The sequence below is a fragment of the Pseudophryne corroboree genome, chromosome 8, assembly GCF_028390025.1.
Source record: "Pseudophryne corroboree isolate aPseCor3 chromosome 8, aPseCor3.hap2, whole genome shotgun sequence".
NCBI classification, from domain to species: Eukaryota; Metazoa; Chordata; class Amphibia; order Anura; family Myobatrachidae; genus Pseudophryne; species Pseudophryne corroboree.
In genome coordinates, this window is record NC_086451.1 from 197,609,102 (window position 1) to 197,630,866 (window position 21,765).

Below are 21,765 nucleotides of genomic sequence, written 5' to 3' on the forward strand. Positions count from 1 at the left end.
ACAGACTTCAGGATAGCCTCCTGCTATTTATCAGCAGGTACCTTCAAAGTGGCCGTATCCTAAGACGGCAGTGCCACCTTGACAAACGTGTGAGCGCCTTATCCACCCTAGGGGCTATCTCCCAGCGTAACTTATCCCCTGGCGGGAAAGGGTACGCCATCAGTAACTTGTTAGAAATTACCAGTTTCTTATCGGGGAAACCCACGCTTTTTCACACTTCATTCACTCATTTGATGGGGGAACAAAACACTGCCTGCTTTTTCTCCCCACACATAAAACCCTTTGTTTTTAGTGGTACTTGGGTTAATGTCAGAAATGTGTAACACATTTTATATTGCCGGGATCATGTAACGGATGTTCCTAGTGGATTGTGTATATGTCTCAACCTCGTCGACACTGGAGTCAGACTCCGTGTCGACATCTGTGTCTGCCATCTGAGGGAGCGTTGATGGCCTTTGAGACGTCTGGTCAGGCGCGGGCTGAGAAGCCGGCTGTCCCATAGCTGTTACGTCATCCAGCCTTTTATGTAAGGAGTTGACACTGTCGGTTAATACCTTCCACCTATCCATCCACTCTGGTGTCGGCCCACAGGGGCGACATCTTATTTATCGGCATCTGCTCCGCCTCCACATAAGTCTCCTCATCAAACCTGTCGACACAGCCGTACCGACACACCGCACACACACAAGGAATGCTCCAATGAGGACAGGACCCACAAAAGCCCTTTGGGGGGACAGAGTGAGAGTATGCCAGCACACACCAGAGCGCTATATAATGCAGGGACTAACTGAGTTATGTCCCCTATAGCTGCTTTTATATAATTTATACTGCGCCTAAATTTTGTGCCCCCCCCTCTCTGTTTTAACCCTGTTCTGTAGTGTAGACTGCAGGGGAGAGCCAGGGAGCTTCCCTCCAACGGAGCTGTGAGGGAAAAATGGCGCCAGTGTGCTGAGGAGATAGGCTCCGCCCCTTTTTCGCGGCCTTTTCTCCCGCATTTTTATGGAATCTGGCAGGGGTTAATATACATCCATATAGCCCTGGGGGTTATATGTGATGTATTTTTGCCAGCCAAGGTGTTTATATTGCTGCTCAGGGCGCCCCCCCCCCCAGCGCCCTGCACCCTCAGTGACCGGAGTGTGTGGTGTGCATGAGGAGCAATGGCGCACAGCTGCAGTGCTGTGCGCTACCTTGGTGAAGACTGATGTCTTCTGCCGCCGTTTTTCCGGACCTCTTCTTGCTTCTGGCTCTGTAAGGGGGACGGCGGCGCGGCTCCGGGACCGAACACCAAGGACTGGGCTTGCGGTCGATCCCTCTGGAGCTAATGGTGTCCAGTAGCCTAAGAAGCCCAATCCGGCTGCAAGCAGGCGAGTTCGCTTCTTCTCCCCTTAGTCCCTCGCTGCAGTGAGCCTGTTGCCAGCAGGTCTCACTGAAAATAAAAAACCTAAATCTATACTTTCTTTCTAAGGGCTCAGGAGAGCCCCTAGTGTGCATCCAACCTCGGCCGGGCACAAGATCTAACTGAGGCTTGGAGGAGGGTCATAGTGGGAGGAGCCAGTGCACACCAGGTAGTCATAAATCTTTCTAGAGTGCCCAGCCTCCTTCGGAGCCCGTTATTCCCCATGGTCCTTACGGAGTTCCCAGCATCCACTAGGACGTTAGAGAAATAGTTATTACTACAGAGAGGAAATAGCTTCAACAGAACACCGTAGTTTTACATCATAGAAAAACATCCTATTGGGGTATAGGACGTCATCAGTAGATACTCGGCACATAGTGGACGGATTCACTTGTCAACATTAGGAGCATTCAGCTGTATTAAAAAAAGACAGAAAGTGCAACGATAATCAGGAGGTAAACACTGCACACCGACAAATAGTACGCACAGTGTCCGTGCAGGGTGCTGGAATATGGCTGCACTGCACCCGCTTTAGCTCGTTACATGACTCGGTTTCCACGGCGATGGGAAACAGCCGACAAGCTCATAACAGAGGCCGTCTGGAGGTGTAACTTGATCCGGGCCCAGCTACACAGCGACAGCAGTAGGAGGCCCGGCCATTGTTATGTGACCAGCGGGGGCAAGACACGAGCGGTTCCGAAGCATCAGCAGCGGCTCCGGGCACAGGTGGGTGCACGTAATAATATCGGTGTATAGTGATAGCATTCCCCGGGACAGCGCTCATACATCACTGCTGTGCAGGGACTGAGCAACCGTAGACCAGAGGGCTGAGACCCCGGATGGGTGTTATCTGCGAGGATTCAGGTGCTGGACACTTGCAGTAACTTTCTACCACTGTCTGTCAGGGGCTCTGAGGATGCTCAGTACCTGAGGCTGAGGCAGCTCCCCACAATGGGGGTCATTCCGGCCCGTTCGCATGCAGTGGTTCTTCGCTGCGGTGCGAATGGGTCGGAACTGCGGCTGTGCGGCGCTCGCATTGCGCATGCGCTTCGATGCCCAGCGACTGCCGTCACCGGGCAACGACGCCAGGACCGATGAAAGCTATCGCAGGCATGATCACAAGAAGATTGACAGCGGGAAGAAAGATCGGGGTGTCTACTCACCGTTTTCCGGGCGTGATAAGTCGAACGCAGGCATGTCCAGGCGTTTGGAGGGCAGATGTCTGACATCACAGCCGGGACCTTCATCGCTGGATCCGTCGCACTGGATAGTAGCTGCAGGGCTGGTCTTGTTTTGCTTGAAACTTTTTTTAGCATAGCAGGGCTGCACATGCGATCGCAGCCCTGCTGTGCTAAAATACATTCCCCCATAAGCGGCGTCAGGTTGATCGCATGAGCAGCTAAAAGTTGCTACGTGTGATCAATTCGGAATGACCCCCAATGTCATTATAACAAGCTCAAAGCCTAAATGACTTTAAGCATATCCTCCAACATTGGGGGTCATTCTGACCCGTTCACACGCTGCTTTTTTTCGCAGCCGTGTAAACGGGTCTGGAATGCGCGGGCGCAATGCGCAAGCGCGTCGCTGCCCAGCGACGGGGAACACCGGTCAGCGACGGAATTAAAGAAGAAAACGATCGCACCGTGATTGACAGTAGGAGGGTGTTCCGGGGGGTCAACTGACCGTTTTCGGGGGGGGGGGGGGATCCAAACGCAGGCGTGACGAGGAGTTTGGTGGGCGGATGTATGATGTCAATTCCGGGACCTGAGACGCTGAAGTGATCGCAGCAGGTAAGTCCAGACCTATTCCTCATCTGCACAATCGATCGCAGCCTTGCTGTGCAAAAATGCACTCCCCCATAGGTGGCGTCTACCTGATCGCACGGGCAGCAAAAAGTTGCAGCGTGCGATCAGGTCAGAATGAGGGCCTTTGTACCCTCAAAAACAAATTAGGTACAAACAAGGAAAAGTGGCATGGCCACGGGTAAAGGGGGCGTGGTCACGCCCCCTTTCCTAAACTTTCTATGGAGATTTAGTGAATAAAAAATCGTTACAAAGCCCTTTTTGGCCGATACAGACCATAAAAAAACTTCCCATTTATCAACGAAGAATAACGCCAGCGCCATATTTTGTTTAGTATCACTGTGATACTAACAAAAATTCTGCTGGTATTCAGTATTACTTACCCCTCCGGCAAGGCCCTGCACTGCCTACCCCCTCAGTGGTGTCCTCCACTTACCTGCTGAAAGCGCTGGGCTGCTGAGTCATGCACATGCGTGACGCCCAGCCTGCGCATGTGCGTAACTCCTTCAGCCAGCAGGGACCAAGAAATGCAGGGCCAGATTAAGCCTTGGAGGTGCGCGGGGCACTTTAGACGGGGGCTGTGTATAAGATTGTGTATATACCTCCCAACATGACCCATTCCAGGAGTGAAAAAATGCTCTTTACATGGACTTCCCTCTTAATATATGATTGTAGTCACCTGTGTTGAACTATTTAATTGATAAGAAAGGTGATTGCAATCATCTGGCGATGTGCTAGATTGTGCAGGCCAATCTAGCACGGGAGATAGCGACGCGTGGGGCCACGCATCGCTCTCGCTGGGGAGCATATACACGAGAGGGGTGTGGTTCATCAAATCGACAGTGTCTAGGTCGACAATGTTTAGGTCGACCACTATAGGTCGACAGTCACTAGGTCGACATGGATGGAAGGTCAACAGGGTTTCTAGGTCGACATGTGCTAGGTCGACAGGTCTAAAGGTCGACATGAGGATTTTTTTTTTTTGGTGTCGTTTTCTTCGTAGAGTGACCGGGATCCCAAATTAGTGCACCGCGTCCCCTCGCATGGCTCGCTTCGCTCGCCATGCTTCGGGCATGGTGCCTTCGCTCCGCTACCGCTTCGCTCGGCACACTTTACCGTTCCAATCGTAGTCCACGTGGATCGTTAAGTATGAAACAATTTAAAAAAAGAAAAAAAATGTGAAAAACTCATGTCAACCTTTAGACCTGTCGACCTAGCACATGTCGACCTAGAAACCCTGTCGACCTTCCATCCATGTCGACCTAGTGACTGTCGACCTATAGTGGTCGACCTAAACATTGTCGACCTAGACACTGTCGATCTTCAGACCGGATCCCACACGAGAGATCCATGCTTAAAATCTAAGCAATCTAGTCAGATTGCTTAGATTTTAAGAACGGGTCTCTCAGTGTGTACCCCCCCTTTAGGTTCATTTGTGTGATGAGGGACAAGATTTGCTTCTGTTTGTCCACATATTTTAGAATTGGCAGCCACTAGTGCTGGTTTTGCCCATTACATTGACCATAAATAATTTGAATTGGTCCTGGACCACCAATCCCAGGCACCCCTGCAGGAGTTCCAAGGCACCCCAGGGTGCCACAGCACACAGTTTGAGAATCACTGGACTACACTAAAACACTGCGCCCGCTGCCTAGTGGCCAAGTTATATTGAAATACTTTTTGGATTTTACCAAGCAAAGGAGACATCTACTAAAGGGTTACAGATATAGTGAGTAAAATAGTAATTCAGCTAAAAAAAACCATATTGCAAAATCACCTGAATCTTTTCCAATTGGTGAAAGGAATGACTTAAAGCAGGTGCAGTTTAAGAGAGGAGGGGGTCACCTCGTCTCTCCTCTCATTAAGCAGTAGACTCTGGCACTACGGGTAAGTCTCCAGGAACATGGTGCCCATATTTGCTTTATCTTATAATTATGTTTTAATAACCAAGGGGCAAGATATAATTGTTCATTAGTGTCCATAGTTGCAAGAGAAAAAGGTCAGGGGATAATTAATAAAGCTTCTCTTCGGTACTGTACAGCAAGTCCATCAAGTGGTAATTATTTTATTTTATCGCTTTGCTTAGATGATGCAGTAAATATGGCATATGTACTAAGCCCTGGAGAGTGATAAAGTAGAGAGAGATAAAGTACAGAGGGGGGCCCTCGGTACAGTATAACCTGCATCCCCCCTTATTCTGGCTAGGCGGCAATGCCAGGAAGGCTTCGTTGAAGCTGGAAAGGCAGCACTAAGAACATCTGTATGCTGTGATATTCCTAGCACCTTCAGCTCTGTTTAAAGACATTTTATTGGAGCAAATAAACATCTTTCCTTCTTCCAAAATGCCTGCATCTGCTTGTATCCTGTGACCGCCACAATATTGCAAAACGTTATTCCACTCTCTGGCTGTCTTGCAGTTGAGCCCATTGTCTCAAAGCTCAAGTCCTCTGCCCACTATCAAGCAGAGCACTGGACCACAGGACGTGGCCAGTAGAGAATTTGGGCCAGATTCAGACCTGGACGCGACCTTACGCACATTGGCCGCAATGTGATTGACAGGCGCGGGCGGTGCTGCTGGGGCGGCGCCGTGAAAACAGGGGTGGACAGCGACTGTTTTCAGGGTGGCTACATCACACACAGCCGCTCCGGGAAAAAAAAATCCGCTGACCACCTGTCTGCGATACCAGGGATCGACCTTAGATCCAATGCCTCCGCAATCTAATTGCGGGTTATATATATATATATATATATATATATATATATATATATATATATATATATATACTGCTCAAAAAAATAAAGGGAACACTTAAACAACACAATGTAACTCCAAGTCAATCACACTTCTGTGAAATCAAACTGTCCACTTAGGAAGCAACACTGATTGACAAACAATTTCACATGCTGTTGTGCAAATGGAATAGACAACAGGTGGAAATTATAGGCAATTAGCAAGACACCCCCAATAAAGGAGTTGTTCTGCAGGTGGTGACCACAGACCACTTCTCAGCTCCTATGCTTTCTGGCTGATGTTTTGGTCACTTTTGAAAGCTGGCGATGCTTTCACTCTAGTGGTAGCATGAGACGGAGTCTACAACCCACACAAGTGGCTCAGGTAGTGCAGTTCATCCAGGATGGCACATCAATGCGAGCTGTGGCAAGAAGGTTTGCTGTTTCTCTCAGCGTAGTGTCCAGAGCATGGAGGCGCTACCAGGAGACAGGCCAGTACATCAGGAGACGTGGAGGAGGCTGTAGGAGGGCAACAACCCAACAGCAGGACCACTACCTCCGCCTTTGTGCAAGGAGGAACAGGAGGAGCACTGCCAGAGCCCTGCAAAATGACCTCCAGCAAGCCACAAATGTGCATGTGTCTACTCAAACGATCAGAAACAGACTCCATGAGGGTGGTATGGGGGCCCGACGTCCACAGGTGGGGGATGTGCTTATAGCCCAACACCGTGCAGAACGTTTGGCATTTACCAGAGAACACCAAGATTGGCAAATTCGCCACTGGCGCCCTGTGCTCTTCACAGATGAAAGCAGGTTCTCACTGAGCACATGTGACAGACGTGACAGAGTCTGGAGACACCAAGGAGAACGTTCTGCTGCCTGCAACATCCTCCAGCATGACCGGTTTGGCAGTGGGTCAGTAATGGTGTGGGGTGGCATTTCTTTGGGGGGCCGCACAGCCCTCCATGTGCTCGCCAGAGGTTGCCTGACTGCCATTAGGTACCGAGATGAGATCCTCAGACCCCTTGTGAGACCATATGCTAGTGCGGTTGGCCCTGGGTTCCTCCTAATGCAAGACAATTCTAGACCTCATGTGGCTGGAGTGTGTCAGCAGTTCCAGCAAGATGAAGGCATTGATGCTATGGACTGGCCCGCCCGTTCCACAGACCTGAATTCAATTGAGCACATCTGGGACATCATGTCTCGCTCCATCCACCAACAGACTGCACCACAGACTGTCCTGGAGTTGGCGGATGCTTTAGTCCAGGTCTGGGAGGAGATCCCAGTGGTCCGGATACCAACGCCAGAATCCCGCCAGCCGGCAATGCCGCCAGCCGGTATACCAGTGCTACAGGACTATTCCCACGACACCCATTGGAGTTGATCCTGTGGCGAGCCGCCGAGCCCGCAGCGTGGCGAGCGCATCAAGCCCGCAAGAGGACTGTTTGCATACTGGCGGCTGGGATGCCACTGTCTGTATATTGACAGCTGGCATCCCAGCTGCCGGTAAATCATACTGAATCCGTAAATAGATATCTGCCAGATTTGATCAGGTTCTGTTAATGGACACAGATGTGTCCACATAGACCTTGCCTCAATATGCTAAACAGCATGAGACACCCAGCGTGATTGCGATGCTCTGAGATGTGTAGTGTACTGTCTTTATCTTTACATTTTGCACCCTCTATTCTCATCGCAGGCACAGTGAAACACTACTCAAAGTGTGCCACAGTTGCTGGGCTCCCACTTTAACCACACAGGAATTAGTTTTAAACCCATATAAAGTCAAAGATAAAACACAATGGAAATTGGTGTGAGATAGTGTTCACGCCAGACTGGGGGCAGCGCAGTGTGCTGCGGTGTTCAGAGGGTATCCCTGTGCGTTCTTCCAAAAAGGGGCGTGGTCGACTGAGGGTGTGTGGTTTTGCTAAATATTCGTCACTGTAGGGGGCATGCCCAGCACTTGCGGTCATGCTGGGTTGCGCACGGCATCTATTCACGCAACAGTGATAAGTAACCAGAAGTTTTCCCACCCACTGGATACTGTGGCTTGCAGGCGTGGGGACTGCGCAGGGCAGGCTGCTTTAGTGGGCGCATTTTGGCATTTAAAAATCTGCCAGAGTTCGGTGCCCCGCTAAACAGCCTAATGTGAACACTGAGGAAAAGATGTGTCCGCTGCATCATAGCACTTCATATACAGATTCTGTGGGAGATGTATCAAAGTTTGGAGAGTGATAAAGTATAGACTGATAAATTACAAGCCAGTTCGCTTCTAACTGCCATGTTACAGGCTGTGGAGCAGATGTATTAAGCCTGGAGAAGGCATATATGTATTAAGCCTGGAGAAGTGATAAAGCAGTGATAAGTGCAAGGTGATAAGCTTTGATACATTTCCACTTATGACTCGTCTGAGCACAGATGTACTAATGTTGCACATCAAATGGATCAGTGCAACCCAGTGACGTGCGGTGAGGTCTTTGGATGGGGAGGCACATATATATATCCATCTGCCCCCTCTCTCACTTGAGATGTGTGTGCAGGCCAGAGTGTAGGCGCCGCTCAGGACCGGTGCAAGGGTGTTCGGCGCCCTCCTGCAAACTATAAAATTGCGCCCTCCCTCCCTTAACTCATAAAGGAACAGCGTGCATCACAATAGAGGGGTGTGGTCTCACAAGGAAGGGGTGTGGCCACAATAGCACCTGAGAACAGTACCTCCAATCAAATTATGCCACCCTGTAGCGCAATCTTATTCATATAACACTGAATGTAGTCCCTATGATTCATATTACACAACATAGTAGTGTCCCTTATACTTATGTCCAGCATTGCCTGGGTTTATGTTTATTTTTTTAAGCTATTATCCCCAGCACTGCCTGAGGATATTTTTTTTCTCTCTTTTACTCCTCTCTCTCTCTCAGCACTCTTTTTCCCCATCTATTTCCCTCCCCTCTTTCCCTTTCTTACTCCCACTACTTTGAGAGTCACAGGGAGGGTGAGGGCAGGGACACTGAGGGGGAGATACAGGGAGGGTGAGGGCAGGGATGCTGAGGGGTAGATACAGGGAGGGTGAGGGCAGGAATGCTGACGGGGAGGGTGAGGGCAGGGATGCTGAGGGAGTAGATACAGGGAGGGTGAGGGCAGGGATGATGAGGGGTAGATACAGGGAGGGTGAGGGCAGGGATGCTGAGGGAGTAGATACAGGGAGGGTGAGGGCAGGGAAGCTGAGGGGTAGATACAGGGAGGGTGAGGGCAGGAATGCTGAGGGGTAGATACAGGGAGGGTGAGGGCAGGAATGCTGACGGGGAGGGTGAGGGCAGGGATGCTGAGGGAGTAGATACAGGGAGGGTGAGGGCAGGAATGCTGACGGGGAGGGTGAGGGCAGGGATGCTGAGGGAGTAGTTACAGGGAGGGTGAGGGCAGAGATGCTGAGGGGTAGATACAGGGAGGGTGAGGGCAGGGATGCTGAGGGGTAGATACAGGGAGGGTGAGGGCAGGAATGCTGACGGGGAGGGTGAGGGCAGGGATGCTGAGGGAGTAGATACAGGGAGTGTGAGGGCAGGGATGCTGAGGGGTAGATACAGGGAGGGTGAGGGCAGGGATGCTGAGGGGTAGATACAGGGAGGATGAGGGCAGGGACACTGAGGGGTAGATACAGGGAGGGTGAGGGCAGGGATGCTGAGGGAGTAGATACAGGGAGGGTGAGGGCAGGGACACTGAGGGTTAGATACAGGGAGGGTGAGGGCAGGGATGCTGAGGGAGTAGATACAGGGAGGGTGAGGGCAGGGATGCTGAGGGAGTAGATACAGGGAGGGTGAGGGCAGGGATGCTGAGGGAGTAGATACAGGGAGGGTGAGGGCAGGGATGCTGAGGGGTAGATACAGGGAGGGTGAGGGCAGGGATGATGAGGGGTAGATACAGGGAGGGTGAGGGCAGGGATGCTGAGGGGTAGATACAGGGAGGGTGAGGGCAGGGATGCTGAGGGAGTAGATACAGGGAGGGTGAGGGCAGGGATGCTGTGGGAGTAGATACAGGGAGGGTGAGGGCAGGGATGCTGAGGGGTAGATACAGGGAGGATGAGGGCAGGGATGATGAGGGGTAGATACAGGGAGGGTGAGGGCAGGGATGCTGAGGGGTAGATACAGGGAGGATGAGGGCAGGGATGCTGAGGGGTAGATACAGGGAGGATGAGGGCAGGGATGCTGAGGGAGTAGATACAGGGAGGGTGAGGGCAGGAATGCTGACGGGGAGGGTGAGGGCAGGGATGCTGAGGGAGTAGATACAGGGAGGGTGAGGGCAGGGATGCTGAGGGGTAGATACAGGGAGGGTGAGGGCAGGGATGATGAGGGGTAGATACAGGGAGGGTGAGGGCAGGGAGGGTGAGGGGTAGATACAGGGAGGGTGAGGGCAGGGATGCTGAGGGAGTAGATACAGGGAGGGTGAGGGCAGGGATGCTGAGGGAGTAGATACAGGGAGGGTGAGGGCAGGGATGCTGAGGGGTAGATACAGGGAGGGTGAGGGCAGGGATGCTGAGGGAGTAGATACAGGGAGGGTGAGGACAGGGAGGGTGAGGGAGTAGATACAGGGAGGGTGAGGGCAGGGATGCTGAGGGAGTAGATACAGGGAGGGTGAGGGCAGGGATGCTGAGGAGTAGATACAGGGAGGGTGAGGGCAGGGATGCTGACGGGGAGGGTGAGGGCAGGGATGCTGAGGGAGTAGATACAGGGAGGGTGAGGGCAGGAATGCTGACGGGGAGGGTGAGGGCAGGGATGCTGAGGGAGTAGATACAGGGAGGGTGAGGGCAGGGATGCTGAGGGAGTAGATACAGGGAGGGTGAGGGCAGGGATGCTGTGGGAGTAGATACAGGGAGGGTGAGGGCAGGGATGCTGAGGGGTAGATACAGGGAGGGTGAGGGCAGGGATGATGAGGGGTAGATACAGGGAGGGTGAGGGCAGGGATGCTGAGGGGTAGATACAGGGAGGGTGAGGGCAGGGAAGCTGAGGGAGTAGATACAGGGAGGGTGAGGGCAGGGATGCTGTGGGAGTAGATACAGGGAGGGTGAGGGGAGGGATGCTGAGGGGTAAATACAGGGAGGATGAGGGCAGGGATGATGAGGGGTAGATACAGGGAGGGTGAGGGCAGGGATGCTGAGGGGTAGATACAGGGAGGGTGAGGGCAGGGGTGCTGAGGGGTAGATACAGGGAGGATGAGGGCAGGGATGCTGAGGAATAGATACAGGGAGGATGAGGGCAGGGATGCTGAGGGAGTAGATACAGGGAGGGTGAGGGCAGGAATGCTGACGGGGAGGGTGAGGGCAGGGATGCTGAGGGAGTAGATACATGGAGGGTGAGGGCAGGGATGCTGAGGGGTAGATACAGGGAGGATGAGGGCAGGGATGATGAGGGGTAGATACAGGGAGGGTGAGGGCAGGGATGCTGAGGGGTAGATACAGGGAGGGTGAGGGCAGGGATGCTGAGGGAGTAGATACAGGGAGGGTGAGGGCAGGGATGCTGAGGGGTAGATACAGGGAGGGTGAGGGCAGGGATGCTGAGGGGTAGATACAGGGAGGGTGAGGGCAGGGATGCTGAGGGAGTAGATACAGGGAGGGTGAGGGCAGGGATGCTGAGGGGTAGATACAGGGAGGGTGAGGGCAGGGATGCTGAGGGGTAGATACAGGGAGGGTGAGGGCAGGGATGCTGAGGGAGTAGATACAGGGAGGGTGAGGGCAGGGATGCTGAGGGAGTAGATACATGGAGGGTGAGGGCAGGGATGCTGAGGGGTAGATACAGGGAGGATGAGGGCAGGGATGATGAGGGGTAGATACAGGGAGGGTGAGGGCAGGGATGCTGAGGGGTAGATACAGGGAGGGTGAGGGCAGGGATGCTGAGGGAGTAGATACAGGGAGGGTGAGGGCAGGGATGCTGAGGGGTAGATACAGGGAGGGTGAGGGCAGGGATGCTGAGGGGTAGATACAGGGAGGGTGAGGGCAGGGATGCTGAGGGAGTAGATAGAGGGAGGGTGAGGGCAGGGATGCTGTGGGAGTAGATACAGGGAGGGTGAGGGCAGGGATGCTGAGGGGGTAGATATAGGGAGGGTGAGGGCTGGAAAGCTGACGGGGATGGTGAGGGCAAGTGAGGGTAGGGATGCTGAAAGGGAGTTACAGGGAGGCTGCGGGCATGGCACTCATGGGGTGTTATAGGGAGAGTGAGTGCATGGACGCTGACTGGTTGTTAGAGGAAGGGTGAGGGTAGGGACGCTGACAGGGAGTTAGAGGAATCATGTGGGGCGAGTTACAGGGAGGGTAAGGGCAGTAGTACTGAAGAGGGAGTTACAGGGAGGGTGAGGACAGGGGCCTAAAAAGTAGATTAGAATAAACAAATGCTCTAAATCCCAACCGTCACTTACCAGATATGTGCAGTGCCTCCTCACTTCTTCAGGAAGAGGCAGCAGTCTGTCACACGTGGGTCTCTATTAGTGATTGTGTGGGACAGGACTCGGAGCTGATAGTGTGGTTTCCGCTCACCACCAGCAAAGCTCTTGACTGTGGGCTGGGTCTGGATCCCATCTTTATGTGCCTGGGCGTCTCCTTCCAGATTAGTCCTGTGTCCCACCACTCCACTCAAATGGCCGTCGAGCTGTCACCATCTTGGGGGGACATGGTGATATACACACAGGGGCCTGAAAGTGACATAGTGACACATATTGGGGCCTGGGACGGTACAAGAGGAGACACACACACTTTTACTTGGAGGTTTAGGGGGGAGACATGGCGTACACACACTTCAGCTTGGAGGGGGGGCATGGCATACACACACTTCAGCTTGGAGGGGGGACATGGCATACACACACTTCAGCTTGGAAGGGGGGGGGCATGACATACACACACTTCAGCTAGAAAGGGGAGGGGGGACATGACACACACTTTAGCTAGGAGGGGGGACATGGCACACACTTTAGCAAGGAGGGGGAGGGGGGACACGGCACACATTTTAGCTAGGAGGGGGAGGGGGGACATGGCACACACTTTAGCAAGGAGGGGGAGGGGGGACACGGCACACACTTTAGCTAGGAGGGGGAGGGGGGGACATGGCACACACTTTAGCAAGGAGGGGGGACACGGCACACACTTTAGCTAGGAGGGGGAGGGGGGACACAACACTCAACTTTAGCTAGGAGGGGGGGACATGGCATACACACACTTCAGCTTGGAGGGGGGACATGGCATACACACACTTCAGCTTGGAGGGGGGTACATGACATACACACACTTCAGCTAGGAAGGGGAGGGGGGGACATCACACACACTTTAGCTAGGAGGGGGGACATGGCACACACTTTAGCAAGGAGGGGGAGGGGGGACACGGCACACACTTTAGATAGGAGGAAGAGGGTGGACATGGCACACACTTTAGCAAGGAGGGGGAGGGGGGACACGGCACACACTTTAGCTAGGAGGGGAGGGGGGACACGGCACACACTTTAGCAAGGAGGGGGAGGGGGGACACGGCACACACTTTAGCAAGGAGGGGGAGGGGGGACACGGCACACACTTTAGCTAGGAGGGGGAGGGGGGATACGACACACACTTTAGCTCGGAGGGGGAGGGGGGGACATGGCACACTAGCTAGGAGGGGGAGGGGGGGACATGGCACACACTTTAGTAAGGAGGGGGGGACACGGCACACACTTTAGTTAGGAGGGGGGGACACGGCACACACTTTAGTTAGGAGGGGGGACATAGCACACACTTTAGTTAGGAGGGGAGGGACATGGCACACACTTTAGTTAGTAGGGGGAGGGGAGGACATGGTACACACTTTAGTTAGTAGGGGGGACATGGCACACACTTTAGTTAGTAGGGGGAGGGGGGGACATGGCACACACTTTAGTTAGTAGGGGGAGGGGGGGACATGGCACACACTTCTCCATGTACCCAGATCACAGTAGACAGATCTGCCGTTTCGCTCATCACCCTCCTTTCTGTACCGCTGCTGGTGCACTACTGTCTTCCGCTCTCCCCCCTCCTCCATGTACCGCTGCTGCTGCACTGTGTCTTCCGGCTCTGCCTGTGTGTGACAGGCGCCGCAGCGGCAGCAACAGCAAGGACAGTGCTGCACTAGTCTGCACCGCGAGTAAGGAGGCAGGGAGCGGGGAGCCGCTCTTAATGAAGTCAGCACCGCATCCTGGGCATCCCGGCGCTGCTGCAGCTGGAGCAGTACCTGACGGGTCCCGCCGCCGCTTCTCCCGGCCGCTTCTATGTGATTGGACCAGCAGGTCCAGCACTGGATCCGCTGTCCAATCACTGGTGCCTCACTAGCAGGGGCGTGCTTTCCTTGCCAGCGAGGCACTTGTATAAGTGCCGCTTTCCACTCTTTCTCTAATGTCATAGTGGATGCTGGGGACTCCGTAAGGACCATGGGGATAGACGGGCTCCGCAGGAGACATGGGCACTTTAAGAAAGAATTTAGGTTCTGGTGTGCACTGGCTCCTCCCTCTATGCCCCTCCTCCACTTTGATACTGTGCCCAGACGAGCTGGGTGCTTTTCAGTGAGCTCTCCTGAGTTTGCTGAGAGAAAGTATTCTGTTAGGTTTTTTATTTTCAGGGAGCTCACCCTCGCCGTCCGATCCCAGAACCGCGCCGCCGTCCCCCTCGCAGAGCCGGAAGACAGAAGCCGGGTGAGTATGATAAGCAAAGAAGACTTCACAGGCGGCAGAAGACTCCGTTTTTCACTGAGGTAATGCACAGCACTGCAGCTGTGCGCCATTGCTCCCACACACCTCACATACTCCGGTCACTGTAAGGGTGCAGGGCGCAGGGGGGGCGCCCTGGGCAGCATTTGGGACCTCTTTTGGCAAAAGTTAAACATATATACAGCTGGGCACTGTATATATGTATGAGCCCCCGCCAAAAATTGCATATTTAAACGGGACAGAAGCCCGCCGCCGAGGGGGCGGAGCTTCTTCCTCAGCACTCACCAGCGCCATTTTTTCTCCACAGCTCCGCTGAGAGGAAGCTCCCCAGGCTCTCCCCTGCAGATACACGGTAGAAGAGGGTAAAAAGAGAGGGGGGGGGGGCACATAATTAGGCGCTAAAATTAATATATAAACAGCAGCTACTGGGTTAACATTAAGCTACTGTGTTATTCCTGGGTTTATAGCGCTGGGGTGTGTGCTGGCATACTCTCTCTCTGTCTCTCCTAAGGGCCTTGTGGGGGAACTGTCTTCAAAAAGGGCATTCCCTGTGTGTGTGTGGTGTGTCGGTACGCTTGTGTCGACATGTCTGATGAGGGAGGCTATGTGGAATAAGAGCGGGAGCAAGTGAATGTGGTGTCTCCGCCGACGGCACCGACACCTGATTGGATGGATATGTGGAAGGTTTTAAATGATAATGTTAATTCCTTGCATAAAAGGTTAGAAAAAGCTGAAGCCTCAGGACAGTCAGGGTCCCAACCCGTGCCTGATCCTATGTCGCAGAGGCCGTCAGGGTCACAGAAGCGCCCACTATCCCAAATTGTTGACACAGATACCGACATGGATTCTGACTCCAGTGTCGCTTACGATGATGCAAAGTTACAGCCAAAATTGGCTAAATCCATCCGTTATATGATTATAGCTATTAAGGATGTGTTGCACATCACAGAGGAAATCCCAGTCCTTGACAAGAGGGTACATATGTATGGGGAAAAGAAGCCGGAGGTAACCTTTCCCCCCTCACACGAGCTAAATGAGTTATGTGAAAAGGCTTGGGAATCTCCAGATAAAAAACAGCAGATTTCCAAAAGGATTCTTATGGCGTATACTTTCCCGCCAACGGACAGGTTACGCTGGGAATCCTCCCCTAAGGTGGACGAAGCTTTAACACGCTTATCCAAGAAAGTAGCCCTGCCGTCACAGGATACGGCTACCCTCAAAGATGCTGCGGATCACAAGCAGGAGGTTACCCTGAAGTCCATTTATACACATTCAGGTACCTTACTGAGACCGGCGATCGCGTCTGCCTGGGTGTGTAGTGCTGTAGCAGCATGGACGGATACCGTGTCTGAGGAAATTGATACCTTAGACAAGGATACTATATTGTTGACCTTGGGGCATATTAAAGACGCTGTCCTATATATGAGAGATGCTCAAAGAGACATTAGTCTACTGGGTTCTAGAATAAATGCTATGTCAATTTCTGCCAGAAGGGTCCTGTGGACTCGGCAATGGACAGGTGATGCCGACTCAAAAAGGCATATGGAGGTTTTACCTTACAAGGATGAGGAATTGTTTGGGGAGAGTCTCTCGGACCTGGTCTCCACAGCTACTGCTGGAAAGTCAAATTTTTTGCCATATGTTTCCTCACAGCCTAAGAGAGCACCGTATTATCAAATGCAGTCCTTTCGATCACAGAAAAACAAGAAAGTCCGAGGTGCGTCCTTTCTTGCCAGAGGCAGGGGCAGAGGAAAGAAGCTGCACAACACAGCTAGTTCCCAGGAACAGAAGTCCTCCCTGGCCTCTACAAAATCCACCGCATGACGCTGGGGCTCCACAAGCGGAGCTAGGCCCGGTGGGGGCGCGTCTTCGAAATCTCAGCCACAAGTGGGTTCACTCCCAGTTGGATCCCTGGGCAATAGAGATTGTGTCTCAGGGATACAAGCTGGAATTCGAGGAGATGCCCCCTCACCGATACCTCAAATCGGCCCTGCCAGCTTCCTCCCACGAGAGGGAAATAGTGTTAACTGCAATTCACAAATTGTATCTTCAACAGGTGGTGGTCAAGGTTCCCCTTCTTCAACAAGGAAGGGGTTATTATTCGACCATGTTTGTAGTCCCGAAACCGGACGGTTCGGTCAGACCCATATATTCAATTTAAAATTCCTGAACATATACCTGAAAAGGTTCAAGTTCAAGATGGAATCGCTGAGAGCGGTCATCGCAAGCCTGGAAGGGGGGGATTTTATGGTGTCTCTGGACATAAAGGATGCATAACTTCATGTCCCCATTTATCCACCTCATCAGGCGTACCTCAGATTTGTGGTACAGGATTGTCATTACCAATTTCAGACGTTGCCGTTTGGTCTCTCCACGGCACCGAGAATATTTACCAAGGTAATGGCGGAAATGATGGTACTCCTGCGAAAGCAAGGAGTCACAATTATCCCATACTTGGACGATCTCCTCATAAAAGCGAGATCGAGAGAGCAGTTGCTGATCAGCGTAGCACTTTCTCTGGAAGTGTTACGGCAACACGGCTGGATTCTAAATATTCCAAAGTCGCAGTTGGTTCCTACGACTCGTCTGCCTTTCCGGGGCATGATTCTAGACACAGGCCAAAAAAGGGTTTATCTCCCCATGGAGAAAGCTCAGGAACTCATGACACTGGTCAGGAACCTATTAAAACCAAAACAGGTGTCAGTGCATCACTGCACTCGTGTCCTGGGAAAAATGGTGGCATCATACGAGGCCATTCCCTTCGGCAGGTTCCATGCGAGGACTTTTCAATGGGACTTACTGGACAAGTGGTCCGGATCACATCTTCAGATGCATCGGTTAATCACCCTATCCCCCAGGGCCAGGGTATCTCTTGTGTGGTGGCTACAGAGCGCTCACCTTCTCGAGGGCCGCAGATTCGGCATTCAGGACTGGGTCCTGGTGACAACGGACGCAAGCCTCCGAGGTTGGGGTGCAGTCACACAGGGAAGAAATTTCCACGGTCTGTGGTCAAGTCAAGAGACTTGCCTTCACATCAACATCCTGGAACTAAGGGCGATATACAACGCCCTACGTCAAGCGGAGACCCTGCTTCGCGACCAACCGGTTCTGATTCAGTCAGACAACACCGCAGTGGCTCATGTAAACCGCCAAGGCGGCACAAGGAGCAGAGTAGCGATGGCGGAAGCCACCAAGATTCTTCGCTGGGCGGAGAATCACGCAAGCGCACTGTCAGCAGTGTTCATCCCGGGAGTGGACAACTGGGAAGCAGACTTCCTCAGCAGACACGACCTCCACCCGGGAGAGTGGGGACTTCATCAGGAAGTCTTCGCACAGATTACAAGTCGGTGGGAACTGCCACAGGTGGACATGATGGCATCCCGCCTCAACAAAAAGCTACAGCGGTGTTGCGCCAGGTCAAGAGACCCTCAGGCGATAGCCGTAGATGCCCTGGTGACACCGTGGGTGTTCCAGTCGGTCTATGCATTTCCTCCTCTTCCTCTCATACCCAAGGTGCTGAGGATAATAAGACAAAGAGGAGTGAAAACAATACTCATTGTTCCAGATTGGCCACGAAGGACTTGGTATCCAGATCTGCAAGAAATGCTCACAGAGGACCCGTGGCCTCTTCCTCTAAGACAGGACTTGTTGCAACAGGGGCCCTGTCTGTTCCAAGACTTACCGCGGCTGCGTTTGACGGCATGGCGGTTGAACGCCGGATCCTAGCAGAGAAAGGCATTCCGGATGAGGTCATTCCTACGCTGATAAAGGCTAGGAAGGACGTGACAGCTCAACATTATCACCGTATATGGCGAAAATATGTGGCTTGGTGTGAGGCCAGGAATGCTCCTACGGAGGAATTCCAGCTGGGTCGTTTCCTTCACTTCCTACAGTCCGGAGTGAATTTGGGCCTAAAATTGGGTTCCATTAAGGTCCAGATTTCGGCCCTATCCATTTTCTTTCAAAAAGAGTTGGCTTCTCTACCTGTAGTTCAGACGTTTGTAAAGGGAGTGCTGCACCTTGGGATCTTAACGTGGTGTTGAGTTTCCTGAAATCCCACTGGTTTGAACCACTCAAAACGGTGGAGTTGAAATATCTCACGTGGAAGGTGGTCATGCTATTAGCCTTGGCTTCAGCTAGGCGTGTGTCAGAGTTGGCGGCTTTGTCACATAAAAGCCCCTATCTGGTTTTCCATGCGGATAGAGCAGAATTGCGGACCCGTCCACAATTTCTGCCGAAAGTGGTTTCATCCTTTCATATAAACCAACCTATTGTGGTGCCTGCGGCTACTACTGACTTGGAGGATTCCGAGTTACTTGATGTGGTCAGGGCTTTGAAGGTTTATGTAGCCAGAACAGCTAGGGTCAGGAAAACAGAGTCTTTGTTTATCCTGTATGCTTCCAACAAGCTTGGTGCTCCTGCTTCAAAGCAAACTATTGCTCGCTGGATCTGTAACACGATTCAGCAGGCTCATTCTGCGGCTGGATTGCCGCTGCCAAAATCAGTTAAGGCCCATTCCACTAGGAAGGTGGGCTCTTCTTGGGCGGCTGCCCGAGGGGTCTCGGCATTACAGCTTTGCCGGGCGGCTACTTGGTCAGGTTCAAACACTTTTGCAAAGTTCTACAAGTTTGATACCCTGGCTGAGGAGGACCTTGTGTTTGCTCAATCGGTGCTGCAGAGTCATCCGCACTCTCCCGCCCGTTTGGGAGCTTTGGTATAATCCCCATGGTCCTTACGGAGTCCCCAGCATCCACTAGGACGTTAGAGAAAATAAGATTTTACTTACCGGTAAATCTATTTCTCGTAGTCCGTTGTGGATGCTGGGCGCCCATCCCAAGTGCGGACTTCTTCTGCAATACTTGTATATAGTTATTGCTTCAATAAGGGTTAAGTTATGGTTGCATCAGGGTTGGACCTGATGCTCTGTTATTTGTCATACTGTTAACTGGTTGTTATCACATGTTATACGGTGTGATTGGTGTGGCTGGTATGAATCTTGCCCTGGATTACCAAAATCCTTTCCTTGTACTGTCAGCTCTTCTGGGCACAGTTTCTCTAACTGAGGTCTGGAGGAGGGGCATAGAGGGAGGAGCCAGTGCACACCAGAACCTAAATTCTTTCTTAAAGTGCCCATGTCTCCTGCGGAGCCCGTCTATCCCCATGGTCCTTACGGAGTCCCCAGCATCCACTACGGACTACGAGAAATAGATTTACCGGTAAGTAAAATCTTATTTTTTGTAATGGGCTTTTACAGCCCAGCGCATGCCCCCGCCCCCGCTTTGTCCCCGTTCCCACTGGCTACGGGAGCCTCTAGCTATCAGTGCCTCCCAAACTTATTACATGGACTACAATGATTATAATAATATAAAGCGGATACATATGACACAGAATACTGTATGTGCCTTATGTATTTTTTCATTGTATTATTTTAATCATTAATGACAGGGGAGGCAGTGCCTCCCCTGACTGCACGTCCCTGGTGCAACCTAGCAAAGTAGTTTTGTTTCCCCCAGTTGTTTATTTGTGGGAATAAGATGCACATTTTGGAAAATAAATAAATAAATTGGTGCAGCCGATGTACCCAGGGCCTGGCATGCCAACAGAATGTCCACAGGTGATTTTAGGGTCAGGCTGCATTTAGGGTTAGTTGATAAGTCTATTGGAAAACTGCACTGTCGACATCCCAACTGTCAACGTTATGTCAGTCTCAACATTTCACACGTTGACATTCTGAATGTCGACATTCAGACCATGTCGACGTTTGGTACCACACTGGGAATATGACTTTACTTTACACATACAGAGCACACTAAACATTTCAAAATGATCTCATAAGTATGTATTATTGTGTATATAGATTATAGAATGTGCTTGTTACAAATATGCAACATGTTAATTTCAAACAAACAGTAAACTGAAGCATAAGATTTTCTGGTAGGTCACTAATACTCTAGTCCAACACAGGATTGTTCAATATTTTCTGTTTAGTGCAGGTTCTGGATACAACATGAATAAGTATGAGAAGATATTAATAATTGGGAGAGGTGCTACTGCTGAAGTATATCTAATGAGGAATAAAGAGACCAAGAAAATGTATGCTGTGAAAAAAATCAAGGTAGATGCATCCAAACGAATGAGAACTAAGGAGTCTATACTTCAGGAAGCAACTATATTGAGTAAGATTATACACCCCAATGTTGTAATATGCCATGAGTACTTCTGTGACCCTGAGGATGTCCATGTTTTTATTGTCCAAGACTATTGTGATGGAGGGACACTTGATGATCACATCAAACAGAGGAAAGGTGTTTTCTTCTCAGAAGACGTCATCATGGACTGGTTTATTCAGTTGACTATGGCCATCCAACATATTCATTCCATGAAAATTCTTCACAGAGATATTAAGACTTCTAATGTCTTTCTAACCAAAAAAGGCATGATTCGACTTGGGGATTTCGGCATCTCCAAGGTATTGAACAGTACTATGGACATGGCAAGTACATGTGTTGGGACACCATATTACCTCAGTCCAGAACTGTGTCAAGACATTCCATATAGCTCCAAATCGGACATTTGGGCACTTGGGTGCTTACTTTATGAGATGTGTGCCTTCAAGCCAGCATTTGATGCAACAAACTTAATAAGCCTCTTCTACAAAATAGTTAAAGGGGAATATCTTCCACTGCCTGATTGCTACTCCACAGATCTACATTTGTTGGTGAGAACTATTCTAGATAAGTGTCCGGAATCTAGACCTAGTGCAAACAGCATCCTAAGCTCGGGTGTCGTTCAGGGACATTTGAAAAAATTTATACAGAAACATGAATTTAAGTTGTATAAGCAACATTTGGATAAGAATGAAAATAGAGAGATGCATTCATCAGAAAATCGGAGCAAAACATCACTGGCCTGTCATGAAATGTCTAAAGTGGACTTCAGGTCTAAATCTGCTCCACCAAGCTCATACAAAGCAGATGTCAGTTCTTGTGAATTGTGGGATCATGACGAACTATTGAGTACTGGGGACAGATCTGACTACTCTGAGGACTTTGACAAAGACAGTCTTTCTTCTGTTGAAGAGGACCTAGAGGGAGAAACTTGCCTATGTCCAAATGATGATATCCCAGAGGAAGTTGGTAAGCCATTCAA

General features: G+C 51.4%; 1 protein-coding gene across 3 annotated transcripts in view; it reads left to right on the top strand.

The window, feature by feature from the left end:
• The first annotated feature begins 1,579 nt into the window (after positions 1 to 1,579).
• Positions 1,580 to 21,765, top strand: part of LOC134948806 (serine/threonine-protein kinase Nek5-like) — a 129,271-nt gene continuing 109,085 nt past the window's right edge. For 2 of the 3 annotated variants that reach the window (XM_063937044.1, XM_063937046.1), the window contains exons 1-2: positions 1,580 to 2,122; positions 20,610 to 21,752. In XM_063937044.1, coding sequence (XP_063793114.1) covers positions 20,624 to 21,752 — 1,129 coding nt within the window. In that variant the 5' untranslated portion in view covers positions 1,580 to 2,122; positions 20,610 to 20,623. Of the gene's footprint in view, positions 2,123 to 20,604; positions 21,753 to 21,765 lie in introns of all 3 variants that reach the window. The other variant, XM_063937045.1, reaches the window with a different exon arrangement.